This window comes from Myiozetetes cayanensis, unplaced genomic scaffold, assembly GCF_022539395.1.
Source record: "Myiozetetes cayanensis isolate MyiCay16 unplaced genomic scaffold, myiCay2020 scf27, whole genome shotgun sequence".
Lineage (NCBI taxonomy): Eukaryota > Metazoa > Chordata > Aves > Passeriformes > Tyrannidae > Myiozetetes > Myiozetetes cayanensis.
Window position 1 is genome coordinate 1,629,938 of NW_026087488.1, and position 15,073 is coordinate 1,645,010.

Sequence of the window (15,073 nt, forward strand, 5' to 3'; positions counted from 1 at the left end):
ATAATTTGATTAGTTTCCAATTTTAAAATTCAAAGTACAGCGTAACAGGGTATTTGGACTTCAACAACTGAGCCTGGAGATGGAAAGAAAGGCTGGAGCTGCCTCTGGCCGCTCCCTGCATCGACACCAGGGCTTAGACTTCTACCAAAGCAAAAGAGCTCTACAGGACTATCAGCAGAGTGGATCATTCTCTCTCAGGGCTATTTTACTCAAGAGAATCCATTTCAAAAAATTGCTTAAAACATCGAATGAAACACAAGTTATCTAAACATCAGATTTTCTAATTTTATTAAAAACGCACAAATTTTATCCAACATGTTTTCTTTCATACAGTGAATGGTCTAATATGCACTGGAGGTCACACAAGCTTAGGTTTATTAGAACAATAAAAGACATATGAGAAATTTAATATATAAAGAAAAAAGTAGCAGCTGTTGACTGCATATTTGACCATAAAATTTAAATATTTTGGACTTTTATTTTAAAGACACAAAAATAAAACCTGTGTGGGTCTATATAAGTCATATTAACAATTCCATGAATGTTCAACAGGACTAAAAATTAGCAAAGATGTTTGTTTGTCTTTTTTTTTTTTTCTTTTTAACCTTGTAACACTTTTTAAACACCTTCTCGGGTTGCTGGTGCAAAGCACCTTACAGTATTTGTGCTATATATTTACTTTATTTGGCAACTGTCTGGGTTTTGTGGATTTTTTTTTCTTTGCCTTCTGTAAACAACACCTTTTACAAACTAGCACAGTGAACCACAAGCCCTGCAATCTGTTAGAACATCTACAGAAAAGAAAATGAACTATTTTGGTTGGTTGCTCAAAATCTTTTGCTTTTGAACAAGAGGTTTTTCTAAAACAGGATTTGTTAGTAAAACATCGAGCTCCTGAATTTAACATTAGACGTAAACAGTTGACTGTTTTTAGTTCAATAGAGTCTTTTTGTTTAGCTTTTCTCTCTCTGTGAAGGTAGAATACTTTTTTGTTTGTTTGTTTGTTTTTTCAAGTCATTTTCGTTAGAGGTCTGGGTGGTGACCTTTGCTATGATGAGGAGGTTTTGTACGTGTAGCTTTGTGAAGGTAGAAGAGTTGGTGCTGAGGGCTTAACATTTAGTATTTGCTATTTTTGGGAAAAAAAAAAAAAAAAGAAACCAAACCAAACCAGCAAAGAAAAACAAAAGAAAAGACAAAAGAAAAGTTGTCCCACCTGATCATCAGCAGGCTGAAATGGCTGAAGCTAAAAAGAGTTTCTTGTTGTCGAACTTTCTGAGAGACAAAAATGAACAAACAGATTCATAATGCCAGAACCATCCTTAACCGGGAACGCTAGAGAGTTCTTGAAGCTTTTTCCCCCTTTTCTTTGACCTTTCCTTCCTTCAATTATCAATTCCTTTTTTTTTTTTTTTTTTTTTTTTTTTTAAACGAGAAGTTTCTAAGGATTGTGGCTCTTAGGATGACATCCAACAGGGTAATCAAACTTAACGCCATCCTACGGTATGGCAGCACTTTACTGTACAGCTTTCCCCAGTTTCTTTGTCAATGGTACAAAAAAAAGTCCCCTCGCTTGTCTGATACAACCATAACATGGAGATTGTCCTGGTCTAGAGCAAAGCTTGCCTTGGAGCGATTGGATTCAGTTCGTTCCCAAGGTAATATTGTCTTAGGGCGGGAGAGATGTTATATTAATTCATTTCTGTACACCATAACAATAAGCAGACTAGATGATCATCACTTACTTAGACCCAGTTTGTTTTAAAGCTACCACACAGCTGCTTCGTTCATTTCTGGTGGGTGGGACAAGTGATTGCCGTAGTTAGCACCACCGTTGACGGATATCGACGAAAAGGGGGGGCTGGGGCCAAAAACTTCTGCGGACATGGAGTGCAAGGACCCGGGCAGGTTGGGCTCGGGGCTGGGCGAGTCTCCCGGGGGGTGCGACATGATGTCAGTGAAGCGCTGAGCCTCACTGGAGGGGTGATGTCCGGGCAGGGGGTGGTCCATGGCCCCCAGCGGGGTGCCCGACGGCCCCGAGGAGGGCACGAAGGGGAGATCCACGGGGGTCTGCGCTTGAGACGAAGGCGGTCCTTGCGGGAAGAAATCGTAATTGCTTCCAGGGCCGTAATACTCGCTCTGATAATCTGGCGGACAAGGAGAGACAGAGGGAAGGTAACAGGCGGGCACCCGGGTGGGAACGACGCGAGAGCGCTGCCACGGCCGCGCGGCTGGGGGGCTCGGGGTCTCACCCGCGAACCCGAGGGGAAAACGTGTTACCGGGCTGGCCGAGCTCCGGCAGCCCCGGGACCCCCTTCCCGCAGAGCAGCGGAGGCACCGACAGGAGCCGGCACCCCGAAAACACCGGGGGAACGCCGGGGGTCCTGCCGGCAGCGCCGCGACGGCCATCCCCGGGAGCGGGCAGTCCCGCGGCGGGCGGGGAAACCGGGCGGGACGGCCCCGGGACAGCCCCAGGGCTGCGGGGCAGCGCTGCCGGCAGCCGAGCCGGGAGCCCGGCGTGTCCGCATGCTGTCCCCGCGGGTGTCCGCGCATCCCGGCGCGGGGTGTCCGCGGGCGCACGGGGCCAGGGGCCGCGGGGGGAGCGCGTTACCCACCTCCATAGAAGGAGAAGGGCCCGTTGGGGATGAGCTCCCCGGGCTCCAGCCGGTCCACCAGCGGCCGCATCCTGCGCGGGCTGCGGAAGAAGGCGTGTCGCCGGGCTCCCAGCGCGCTCAGCTGCTTCATCCGCCGCTCCTTGGAGCGCCGGTTCTGGAACCAGACCTGCGTGGGCGGCGGGAGAGGCACCGGTCACGGGAGCCGGGAGTCGAGGGTCCCGCTCACGCCGCCGCCCTGCGCCCCCGTTTCCCTCCATTCCCATCCTCATCCCCATCCCAGGGACGCGCTTTTCCCCTTTCCCGGTCTCTTTTGCCGGTGCTCTCAGAGCTCGGCTCCTTCTCGTTCCAAACGGGGCCGAACCCACGCGTGACGGCGGCCCCGCTCCCCGCCGTCTGCAGGTCAAGAATGATTGAGTTAATTCTTATTACCCTGACAAGATTACTGCTAATTACCCTCACACTGAGCCTCTCCAATCTAACCTCGTCTTTAATGGTCCTTTAACCCCCCATTACCCCAGCGCTGCGGGTTTATAAACCTTTTAATAATTCCAGTGCATTGTCATTCTTATTTACCCATTAACCCCTCACATTTCTGGTTATTAATTTCGAAACTACTTTCAGCTTCTTCAGGACTTTTGAGAATAAACCCGCGGCTCCATCCCTGCTGACGGGCCGGGAAGCACCGGGAAGCTGCCGGGCCGCCAGGCTAACAACGATTTAAAAGGTCGGCGGGGCTTTCTCCGGCCCCGCTGTGCAGGGGGTGCCGGGCACGGGCCACTCCTCTCCCCCGCATCCCCAGACTGGCGTTCCCGCATCCCTCGGAGCCGTGCCCGGTGCCCGCAGGCGGCGGTACCTGGATGACCCGCATGTTGAGGCCAGTCTCCTGTGCCAGCTGCTCCCTGATGTGCCGGGTGGGTTTTGGGGTGGCCGCGAAGGCGGCTTTCAGAGTCTCTAGCTGTTTGGCTTTGATGGTGGTGCGGGGTCCCCGCCGCTTGGCCCCCAGATTCTGGTCGTCGTTTTCGTTGCTGCCCGTCTCCTTGTCGGACACGTTGGCGCTTTCTGAGTCCTTGGCGTCGTCCTGGGAGGGGTCTTGAGAGTCGGGGGACAGGCTGGGGTCACTGCCGGTGGTGGCTGGGGGAGAGCAAACCGGGTCACGGTCAGCCGGGGGGAAATACCGACCGTGAGGGACAGGCCGTGGTATGACAGGGGAGAGGAGAGGAGAGAAGGGAGAGGAGAGAAGAGAAGGGAGAGGAGAAAGGGAGAAGAAAAATAAAGGAGAGACAATGGAGAGGAGAAAGAAGTGAAACGAAAAGAAAGGGAGAGGAGAGAGGACAGGAGAAAGAAGGGAGAGAAGAAGAGAGAAAAGAAGGGAGAAAGGAAAGAAAAAGTAAGGAAGAAAGAAGAGAAAGAAGAAAGAAGAGAGAAGACAGGAGAAAGAAGAGGAGAAACGAAAGAAGAGAAGAAGGGAGAAGAGTATCTCATCCCAAGGAGCAGTCGGGGCTGAGCGCATCCCCGCCTGCATCGCCCTGGCCACACTCCCTCACCTGAATGCAGGCTGTTTTCTTTGGCAGTATTGCTGTTATTTAGGTAATCTTCTTTGCAGACAAACTTGTTCTCGTCTATGATGTAGAGCTCCTCGCCGGTGGAGAGTTGCTTGTTACACATCATACACGTAAAACAGTTCAAGTGGAACACTTTGCTCCGCGCCCTGCGGACCAGGTCGCTGGGGGAGATGCCCTGGGCACAGCCCGCGCACTTGGTCCCGAAACACCTGCGGAGAGAGGCCGGGCAGCGGGTCAGCAGCGCCCTCCGAGCCGCGGGGTCCCGCGCCCCTCACCGCGGCCTCCGCTCGCCCCGCTCGGCCGTGCAAAAACGGAACTAAACAAAACACGGCGTCCCCGCAGAGCGCTCTCTCTTCCTAACGAGCGAATTCTTGACACTGTATTTTTAAAAAATAAAAATCAAACCCGGCCTGGGCAGCGGCCGCGGGGCCGCGGGATTGATGGACCCTGGGGCTGCGCTGCCCGGGGTGTCCCCTGCGTCCCGACACCGCATTAACGACGCTCTAATAAACACCACGCAGAAATTCCATCCGTTCTGAGCGGCCCGGCCGGAGGAGCCGCCGGTGCGGGCAAGGCCAGCGCGGGGAGAGGGGGGACAGCGGGGCCCATCCCCGCGGAGGAGCGGCGGGCTTGGGGCAGTGCCGGTCCCCGTGCCCAGGAAGAAGCGGCTGCGGGGCTCGGGCCGAGCGTTGTGCGGGTATGCGGTGGGGGCTCGGCGGCTGCCTCGGTCCCGAGCCAGCCCTTGCCCTTCTCGCCGGTGTGCGGCGGCGGGGCCCGGCCGGGCAGCGGCACCGGCGGCCGCTCCGAGCCCGGGATTGATCCCGGCGCCGGGATGCGCGGGAGAGGCGGCGGCGGGAGAGCGACGGTACCCGCTGCCCTCTCCATCCATCCGGCGGGGAAGGGTCGCTGCCCTCCGGGGCAGCCTGGGCTCGCTTGGACATGAGGCGATGGGCCCGCGAAGCGCCCGTACCGGGCCTTCCCCGGCGGCACCGGGCCCGGGCGTGCGGGGAACAACGCGGGGCCCCGGCCCGGGCAGCGCCGCGCTCACGGCCGCGGAAAGCCCCGGCGGGGTCACCCCCGCTCCCAGCACCGGGTCCGGGACGGCCCCCGCACACCCCCCGCCACGATCCCGCACTGCTCCGCCGGTCGATAGTTCGGGAGCAACTTTGGGGAACTCGAGATCGGCCTGTCATCAACATGCAGGGCCCGACGGGCCCTTCCCGGGCCCGACCCCCGCCGCCGGTCACCGGGAGAAATAACAGCGGTTCGAGATGTTCGCGTGTCACGGGGAGGGAAGAGGCGCTTGTGGGTCCCGCTGACAACGGGGGGAAACAGCAGAAATAAAGGGGAAAAAAACGGAGATGAAAAACGGATGGAGAGGAGCGGTGGGGCCGGGTGGGGGCCGGTACTTACCGAAAGAAGTCGTTTTTGCAGTAAAGCTTGCCTTCTCGCGAAAAGCATTTCTCTGTCAAATTGCATTTACATTCACAGCACTGAACACACTTCACATGCCAAGCCCTGTCCAGTACATTCAACAAAAACCGGTCCAAGATCGGCCTTTTGCAGCCTGCACAGTGAACCATTGTCTTTGGTTAGTTCTGAGGGGGGCAGCGGTTTCCCAGGTGTCAAGAAAAAAAAATTAAAACAACAATTTTTTTTTTTTTCAAAAAGATGACAACACCGGCGTAGGGTTTTTTTTGTTTTGTTTGGTTTTTTTCTCTCTCTTTTTTTTTTTTCTCCTCTGTGTGTGTGTGTTTGTTTTAAAAGCCTCGGAGAAGTGAAGGAGGAAAGAATAAAGGGAGGAAGAAGAAATATCTTCGTTCGAGTGTCCTAGGAGGGGTACACAGGAGAACCTCCCCCACTGCCCAGCGCTTCAACACAGCCGCAGGATCCCGGCCGCTACCAACCACACGGATAATAATAATAATAATAATAGTAACAATAAAACAATAACGGCTATAAAGATCGGCGTTCAGAAAAAATAAAAATTAAAAAATTAAAAACAAAACCGCCAAAAAGCGAGCGTGATGAGTTTTTCTCGGATCTGAGGTAGAGCAGTCAGGAGTCAAAGTGCTTTTCCCAAAGAGAAATCAAAGGAGGAAAAAATATAATAACAATAATAATAATATAATAATAATAATAATAAATAACGAGCCGGGACATGGAGAGGCGGCGGCGGTCAGAACGGGCTGTGGCTGCTGCCGCGGCGACATCGCCCTGACGCGGGGTTGGGGACACGCGGGGACGGGGGACACGCTCCGCCGCTCCTCGCTCCGCCGCTCGCTCTCGCTTCTCTCCCTCTCCCTCGACGTCTCGGCGGCACCGTCCGTCCGTCTGTCAGTCCGTCCGTCAGTCCGTCAGTCCGCCGGTCAGTCCTACCTACCCCCGCGCATCGCTACCCGCGGCGGCCGCCCGTGTCCCCGCCGAGCCGGCGCGGCGTGGCATGGCCCGGGCGGTGTGGGTGTCGGTGCCGGTGCGGAGGGCCCGGTGCGGGCGGGCCGGGCCGGGCGGAGGGCGCGGGGCAGAGGGGCGGCCCCGCCGTCCGGCCGCGCTGGGGGCTCTGCTCATGGTCCCGGCGCCGCCGCCGCCGCAGCCTTATGGACCGCGCGCGCACGTCACGGCCCGGCCCGGCCAATCGCGGCCGCCGCCGCCGCCCCCCCGCGCCCGCCGCGCCCGCGCCGGACGGGGCGTCCGCGCCCCTTTATAGGAGCCGCCGGGGCGCCGCCGCCGCCTCCGCCCGCGCCGGCCGGCCGGCACACCGACAGCCACACCGGCACACCGACAGACACACCGACACCCACACCGACGGCCCCCGAAGCCCGGTTGAAGCGGTAGGTTTGTGTCGGTACGCGGACGAGCGGACGGTGGGTGCGAGGGAGACGAGGCGGCTCGATGGCGTCTGGCACCCCCCGCACAGGGTCACGGCGCGGTCCGCAACAGGAGCGGCTCGCTGGCGAGCGGCAGCGGCGGCGAACGAGGTCCCGGTTTAGCGGGGGTTCCCCCGTCGCGCACGGCGCGGCCCGAGGGCGCGGGGGCTCCCGCGCTGCGCGGAGCTGAGGAGAACCCGCCTGTCCCGGGAGGAGCGCTGCGGTGGGGCCGGGGCCGGTCCCCGTGCGCTTAGACGGGGACGCGCCGGTGCGGAGGGGGCGGCGGGCCCGGGGCCCCCCGGCCTCCGAGGGCAGAGCGAAGGCGCCGGTCATTATAGCGATGGTTCCGTTACCGGCGCTCGCAGTGCCCGTCCCGGGACGAGGAGCACCGGCCACCGCGATGGACATTTTTTTTTTTGGGGGTGGTAAATAAAGATTAATTCGCTTTTACCTTCCAGGGGCCGGTCGGTACCGGGGCGGTGCGGAGGGACGAGGTTTCTCTTTCCTTTGCGCTTTCCTGCCCGGCGGGAACCACCGCTCCGGGGAGGTGTCACCGCCCGGCCCCGGGCCCCGCCAGCCCCGGAGCCCGCCCCGCACCGTCCCCTCGGGCCGGCTGAGACGCCGCCGCCAGAGAATTAGGAAGGGAACGGCGGATTGAAAGGCCCCGGCGTGCCCGAGGTTACACACACGGCCGGGAGCCGGGGCTGAGCGCGGGGGTCGGCGGAGGCCCATCCCGGAGCATCCCCCGCCTGTACCCACCGACCGCGCTCTCTTTCACGTCTGTTTTCCTCCTCCTTGAGGAAAAGAAAAAAGCGAGGGAGGGAGAAATTGGAAGATAAAAAGGAAAAGGAAGGCAGGAAGCCCGCTCCGTGCCCTGCCCGTTGCTCCGCGCGGGGGCAGCCGGGACCGGCGTGGATGCGGAGCCTGCCCGGGCCGAGACATCGCCTCGGAGCTCCTGCGGGTGTTTAAAAGCCCAGGGGCCGCATCCGCAGTATCGTCTTTCCCCCCCTCGCCGGTCCCCCCGTGCGGCCATCCCCGCCCCGTCGGGGCGCGCACCGGGCGCGCAGGGCTCCCCCCGCCCAGCTGTTGGGTCGCTTCGCCGCCGCTCTCGGGGATCAATAGAGCCCTGGGCCCCCCCCGCCCCGTGCCCCCGCACATGGGCCGCTTCTCATGCGGAGCCGCGGGGCCGGGCTCCCGCTCCGCCGCCCGGGAAGGCGACAGCTGCGGGCAGCCGTCAGGGGAGCGCAACACTCGGCTGCGGCCCCCGGTGACATGTGTCGGTGGGGATGAATGAGGGGAAGGAGATGAGCATCTCGTGTCCATCAAGCACCAGTTTTTCACAGCGATTTTTTTTTTTTTCTCCTTTCCCAGGCGTTAGCGAAAGCATCTGGTTCTCCCCTGCTCCCCGGGGGGCACAGACCGCTGCCCACCCCCACCTCCCCGGGGGTCCGGGGTGCCCCCGCACCGCTGCGGTTGTCGCGGGGCTCTGCCCGTCCGCCCCAACACACGCAACCCCCTCCCCCAAAACTCCGCTCGGGAGAGGCGGCAGCGCAGACCGAGGGGGGCTGCTCCCCCCGGACGTAGGGGGCAGTGGGGTGCCCCCCATCCGCCTCAGCCCCCAACGGGGACCCCGACCCAGAACAGGCGTTTGAGAGGCGAAAGTGACCGTGCTTGTTTCCAGCAGGATCCGAAAATCAAACCCCGCCATCACCAGGCTCCCCCGAGTCTTCTGTGCCCCCGGGACACTCGTGTCCCGGCGTGGGGCACCCACGGGAGCCCCAGAGGCGGGGGAAAATAATCCCCCAAGGCCACAGGGATGGGCGGCACAGTCCCTTCCTAGGGCTGGGCCTCCGAGTCGGGATGGATTTTTTGGTTTTCACTGCATCTCGCAATTCGCCCAGGTCCGATCCCGGCCTGGTCTGAGCCCCCAGTCCCGAGCAGGTCCGAGCCCACCCGTACTGAGCGGGGAGCCGGCCGGGATGTTCCAGAGCAACCCCGCTCGGCCTCGCTGAGGGACATTAGAAGCGTACAATAAGAAAGAAAGAGGGACATTAAAAGATGCTTCTAATAGGGGACAATTAAAAAAAAAAATAAAAAAACAAACCCCAAAACAAAACCAGAGAGAAAGTAAAAAAAAAAAAAAAAAAAAAAGTGAAAATAAAGACTAAAACAACCAAACAAAAACCCCAAACTCAAATTCATTTTAAATCGAATACAGAAGGGGAAAAAAAATGTCCTTTTCAGGGGAGTTTAAATTTGCATTTTATTGGCGTCGTTCCCGTCTTTTTAGTTAAACATCACCCTGTTTATCATCCCCCTTTCCCCACCGCTGCGCTGGGTAATGGGATTTCTCTCTCCTTTACGGGGCACCGGTGCCGTACAAACACTGGAGCCCGCTCGCCGGGGACCACCGCGGTGCGTTGCGGGGCATCCCCGCATCCCCAGCTGCTCCCTCCCTCCAAACCAGGCAAAAACTTCCACGCGCTCGCAGACACTTCCCACCATGTCCCTCCCCCGACAGCATTAAGTTTTCCCTCTTTCCTTATTCATTTTTCATTTGATTTTTTCCCTGTTCTTTTAAACCTTTCACAACTAGCGCGCAGGGGATCGGGGATGATACCGGGCTTTGAGCGACCGGTGGAGCCGGTGACCGGCAGCATCCCCGACGTGGGGGGAGGCCGGGGGAGGCCCTGAGTTCCCGTTCCGACCCCTCCGCATCCCGGTGGAGCCCTGCTCGGGGTGCGGGGGTCGCTCCGAGGCGCCGCCGCGCTCCCCTTCGGGAGCTACCGGAGAGCCCCCCGCCACCCCGGGCAGCGTTGCGGGGGGACAGCCCGTGGGGAAGGTGGGGGTCACATCTCTCTCCCCCCTCCCTCCCCACCACTTTCCCCCGCAGAAAGAGCGCCTCCGCCTGATTAAATATATATGCGCTTAATGCACTATCCAAATATTGAAGTTAAGATGTAATTAAGCCTGTAGAACATCCCCGCGAGATAAACCCCATGCTGGACAGGATCCGTCGCCAGGTTTGTTTTAAAAGAGTTGGGGAAAAAAAAAAATCTTTAAATTATGTATTAGAGGGTCCCAGTTTATCCTGCCACACTCGGGTCGATGCTGAGGGTAAACACCGCACTGTCCCCCCCGGCTCCGCTCGCCTTTCCCTTTTCTTTTATTTCTTTTCTATTTATTTTCCTTTTTCTTATTTATTTTCCTGCCCCCCTCCCCCGTGATTAGCCCTCCCGGGTTTCTTCACACGTCGCTAAATGTTGTCGCTTACACTCCAAGCTCATGCATTGTTTATGGGAAATATAGTTAATAAATAATTACAAATCCGAGGTGTGCGGCTCTGCCTCTGACTGACGGGAAAGTGGCCGGGAAGGGGTCGGTGGTGGCCCGGGGGGGGTCCCTGAGCCCACCCGGGAGCGGGGCCCGGCGGGGCGGCGTGGGGGGCTCCGGGACGAGCCCGGCGGGGGCTGCGGGAATGTGAGAGCTGAGCGGGGTCCTTCACTGAGCGCTGTTAAAGGGCGGATAAAAGACGAATAAAAGAGAAAAGAAAGAAAAGTGAAGAGGTAGCGGGGGCGGGGGGGCTATAAAAAAAGAGGGTGAAGCGAACCCCCGGAGGATGCACCGCTCCCGGCTCATCCATCTTCATTGTCTCCGTGTGTGCAAAAGCAACTCCAGTCTAAGGAAAAGCCACTATCAAAGCCATGGCTTTATTTTATATCCTATAGATCAGGAGGGAGGCAAAGCTTTATTTTCGCCCAGAGACAGATATTTTATTTCTCTCTTACGGTTTTATGTGTGAGAGATGTCAAAAAGGTAAAATAGATTGCTAATGCATAGGCAAAACGAAGCTGTTTTGGCATGCTCTGTGTCAGGAGGGCTCCCAGGGAGCGCGGGCTGGGGATTTAGGGCTGATGGGGGACTCGGGGGGATTCTGCTAAAACATCTCTCTCCATAAATCCAGCCGCATGGTCAGCGCGAGCGGGAGAAGGGAGTTTTAAAGGGGAAGAGTTGGGGCGCGGTGGAGCGGAGCGGGGACCCCCGCGACCCCCGGCCCCGCTGCCCCCGGGTCCGCCGCGTCCCGCCGGGGCTCCGGGGGGGTCACAGCGGTTGTTCCCATCGCTTCTCCCGGCGGAGCTGCGGCGCTGGGAACCCCTCGGAGCCGCTGCCGGCGGCACAAAGCGCTCCCGGCTCATCCCGCCCGGCCAAGGCAAGCCCTCACCATCCCCTAAACCTCCTCCTCGTTTTTTCTCCCCCAAACAAGCACCCATCCCCCGATATTGGTCTAAGCCCCGGAGCGGCGGCTGCTCAGCATCTGCCTCCCCGACCCCGGCAGCGGATCTGCACGGACCTTTTCCAAAGTTAAAATATATCTCCCCAAGCTGCAACAATTTTCATACTTTTTGACCTCGGGGATTTACTTAGCACGTTAAGTTCAAGGCTCAGAAGCCCAGGGCTATTACTCATTTAGGCACTCCCACCACCAACACTTTTCACCACATATTTTATCATTTGACTTCCTGGCTTAAATTCATGTTATGGCAAATAATGGATGGTAATACTTTCCCCCTTCCCCATGTTAATTGTCTTGTCTGACAGCCTCCGCATTTGAAGTGATTTAAAGCAAACAAGGGTGCAGCGAGAGCAGGAGACAAACCAGCACAAAACCTCTGCGGGAGCCCTGCGGCCCCGGCTCTTCCCTCCCAGCTTGGGGGCTGGACCCAGAGCACAGCAAAGCCCCCCCTAAAGCATCTTCCAGCTCTTGCTGGGGTCACTACTGTGCTAAGGCTGCTTCTCCTCACTGCCCTGCAGCCCCCGGGGTGATGTGGGGGGGCTCGGCCCTGCCTCGGGCCCCTCCGGCTTTGCTGCCCAAAATATTGCTTCCTTGAGGTGGCTGAAGTGGGAAATCAAACCAGAGCGCTATTTGCAAATTAAAAAAAAAACAAGGTGTAGTTGATTAGCAAATTAATTATTTCAGTACCCCCAGGATTATATTGTTTTTCTAAGTTCTGTGGGCCTGTGTAATTTACTAATTTCACAGTCGCTGAACTTCCCTGGGAGTGAGAGCCAATCTCCCCCACCTCTCTGACACGTACACGGGATCCTGCGTGGAGGCAGCGGCTCCGTCGGCAGTGTTGGAGGGAAGAAGGTTCCCAGACCTTTCCCTCTGCTCCTGCCACTGACCTGCTGCCTGGCCCAGGCCAAATTCTTTGTTTTTCTTTTTTTCTGAGGTGGACAGTGCCTTCCTTCCCAACAGGAGCAGCTCCTCCTGCTTAGAAAGCAATAACCACAGAGGCTTTCCTCTACCCAACACTGTCAGTGGCTTCCTGTATCTGTATGGAGAAAGGGCTGCTGCATTACTTGTTCTTCACAAGTAGCTGGAGAGGAGAATTCACAGCCTAAAAGGGTTTTTGTCACCAGCAGAATGTCCATTTTTGCTGTCTGACACCATCATCACCCAGACTGTTTGGGAAAAATAACTGAAATCCAAACAAACAGGACTCTGCCAAAAAAAGGTAGGGATAATATACCTGCAGTGGTGGGAAACCAGCACTGCCCTCTGCCTACCTGCCACAGATGCAGGAGCAGAGCTTGGTTTGGGGTGATAAAAAGCATCCCCTGGACCAGGTACCACAGCACCAAGAGCTTCCCTCGCCAGGTGAGACAATGAATCCAGAGCTCCTGGCTGTGGTTATATCTGTCTGCTTAGTCCTGACTCCTGACTAATCTTCTATATATAGACTCTGTTTGGTATGTTACTATATAATATCCTATTTATATAGGTTCTATTTTAAGGGTTCTGAGAGGCCAGAGAGGTTCTGCCCAGCCTGTTCTTCCCTACTTTATTGGCCACACACAAACCCGGGCAGCTGGGCTAGTGCAGGTTGAGCCCAAGCAAGTTCCTGACTCCTGGGTGCCTCCAGCCCAGCACAAATTTTTGTCTGTCTGGGACAAGTGGGCAAGAGCCAGGTAAGAGGCAGCTGTGCTGTGGGAGTCAGTGGCTGCAAGTGCTGGGAATGTGGAGGGAACCGAAGAGGTCACTGCATGCTCCAGGCAGGGCTCGTTAGCGCTGCACTGCTTGTGGAACCTGAGCTGCTAATCGAGCATCACCACCCCACTGGCATGGAACTGGAGCACGGCAACAAGGAGATGTGGCCAAACACGTTGTTTTATAAAAAAATGCACATTTAACTCCCCTGTTTCCTTCCCCTTCTCTGTGAGCGATGCCCACAGCGTGACAGTGAGGATGTGGCACTCACAACCACAGTCCATTACTCTGAAATGCATCAATATACTGTGTTCAAGACAAAAAACCCAGATCATCTTGGTCTAGAATGTGAAATTTTACCAGTTCCAGCTATTTTTTCCAGGAGAAGCCAGGGGTTGAGCTGCATCACCATGAGGGTCCTGCCTGCCAGTGCTCTGCTGTCCCCCCTGTGCTCCAGGACAAGTACCCACAACAGGGCTTGTGCCACACGCTGGCACTGCCACAGACCAACCCTCTGTGCTCAGAAGCTCACTTTAAAAAACACATATTGTTCTAAAATAATCCTTCCTCGGCATCACTGGGCTGTTATTCCAGCCAGGCCTGGCGATCCCTGCCAGCGTCGCTGTGATGGTGAGGCAGTGCAGGAGGGCACGGGGGGAAGCAGCTTCTCGAGGGTCAGCCCAAATCTCCCAACTCCCACTCAGACACTTCACCTCTCAGCTCCCTTTCTCACTGTGTTCCTTGGCGGGCAGGGTAAAAAACAACCCCCCAGACCCTGAGTGTGTTGCTTTCTCCAGGCCTGGACGTGTCTCCAGAACCTGGCACAGGGCACCACGTGCACTGGGAATGCAACCCCACAGCAGCATTATCATTCCAAAGTGGCAAAAACATCACGCAGAAGGCTGCTCACCCCTGGCTTTGTTGTGCCACGGTCTGAATCAGCCCTTTTTCCTGCTGGATGCCATCAGTTGAGTGTTGATCTCCTGGCAGCTGGCTGGGAACATCCTGCACTACCACAGCTCACGTCAGCTGCTCCCAGGAACAGCCACAGGGCCACAGACACAGCCTGGCTCACCAGCCCCTGGGAGCCACTCCCTGCTCCTCTCCTCACCCACAACCCTTCTCAAGTCACTGGGTTTGTCACTCATGGAGTTACTGGGGACTGAGGGCTCCTCTCATCTCTCTCTATCCACAGGTGGAGGTGGCTCCAGAGAGCAGAGGCCGAGGCACCCACAGACCAGCGTAACCACGAAGGCACTGGAGGCTTTCCCTTACAAACAAGTAAACCTTGTTTCAAATGCAGTCCCTTATTTATCTGCACTTCCTCTAGGAACAACCCCAAACCCTAGTGAACAGATTCACAAAGCATCTTTCTCCTGCCTGTGAAATGTCACTGTTTTCACTGAAGCCAAGGAGCTGTTCTGTGCTGGTGACGTTGTGTACGTATGAAAACGGAAACTTCTCAGGATGTTCAGACTCTGAAACTGTGAGTCTGCAGAATTCCCAACCAGTGCGGGTTTTTCCAGTCATTGAAATAAAATCTACATTGCTGTAATTAGTTAATATTTGTAAAGCCCCTAAGATTGCAGAATAAATGGCTGAAAGAAATTCCCCTGGTTATTAGATAAATGTGCTAATAATAACGGCGATGGCTGGTGAGGACACATCGCTGCTAATGATGTACAATTAATTTCCTTGAGGCTGTGCTAATAAACAAAACCTGCTTTTCAAATCTGGTGTGTTTATTCCATATATGCTCTCAGATCAAATAAGTTTCTCTCCCCACAGCACGGTCTTCCCCTTCTCCCTCTCTGAAATCTCTCATTAACTCTTGCCATGCCACGTTGTTGATTACAGGACACGCACCCCACCCCGCTCAGCACCCCCGAAATTAAACCCTGTTGCCCTTGGATGTGGCCTGACATCCTGCTGCCAGCACGGGGACATCCCAAAGGGTCACTGAACCTCTGTGATGGAGCGCTGGTGTTTGTTCTCATCCCAGCCTGGGCTTTGCAGGGAATCCCTGCGTGGATCTCCAAGTCG

General features: G+C 56.4%; 1 protein-coding gene and 1 long non-coding RNA gene across 2 annotated transcripts; one reads left to right on the top strand and one right to left on the bottom strand.

Moving 5' to 3' along the window:
* Window positions 1–260: 260 nt before the first annotated feature.
* On the bottom strand, window positions 261–6,718 carry LHX1 (LIM homeobox 1). The gene is made up of 5 exons (XM_050321997.1): window positions 5,588–6,718; window positions 4,157–4,383; window positions 3,466–3,743; window positions 2,613–2,778; window positions 261–2,144 (listed from the first exon to the last, which is right to left on the bottom strand). The coding sequence occupies exons 1-5, from the start codon at window positions 5,755–5,757 to the stop codon at window positions 1,765–1,767; spliced, it is 1,221 nt and encodes a 406-aa protein (XP_050177954.1). The 5' UTR covers window positions 5,758–6,718; the 3' UTR covers window positions 261–1,764.
* Window positions 6,719–6,891: 173 nt separating this feature from the next.
* On the top strand, window positions 6,892–14,762 carry LOC126643555 (uncharacterized). The gene is made up of 2 exons (XR_007629764.1): window positions 6,892–7,005; window positions 14,226–14,762. It is a non-coding gene; the product is annotated as an uncharacterized LOC126643555 (long non-coding RNA).
* The last annotated feature ends 311 nt before the right edge of the window (window positions 14,763–15,073 follow it).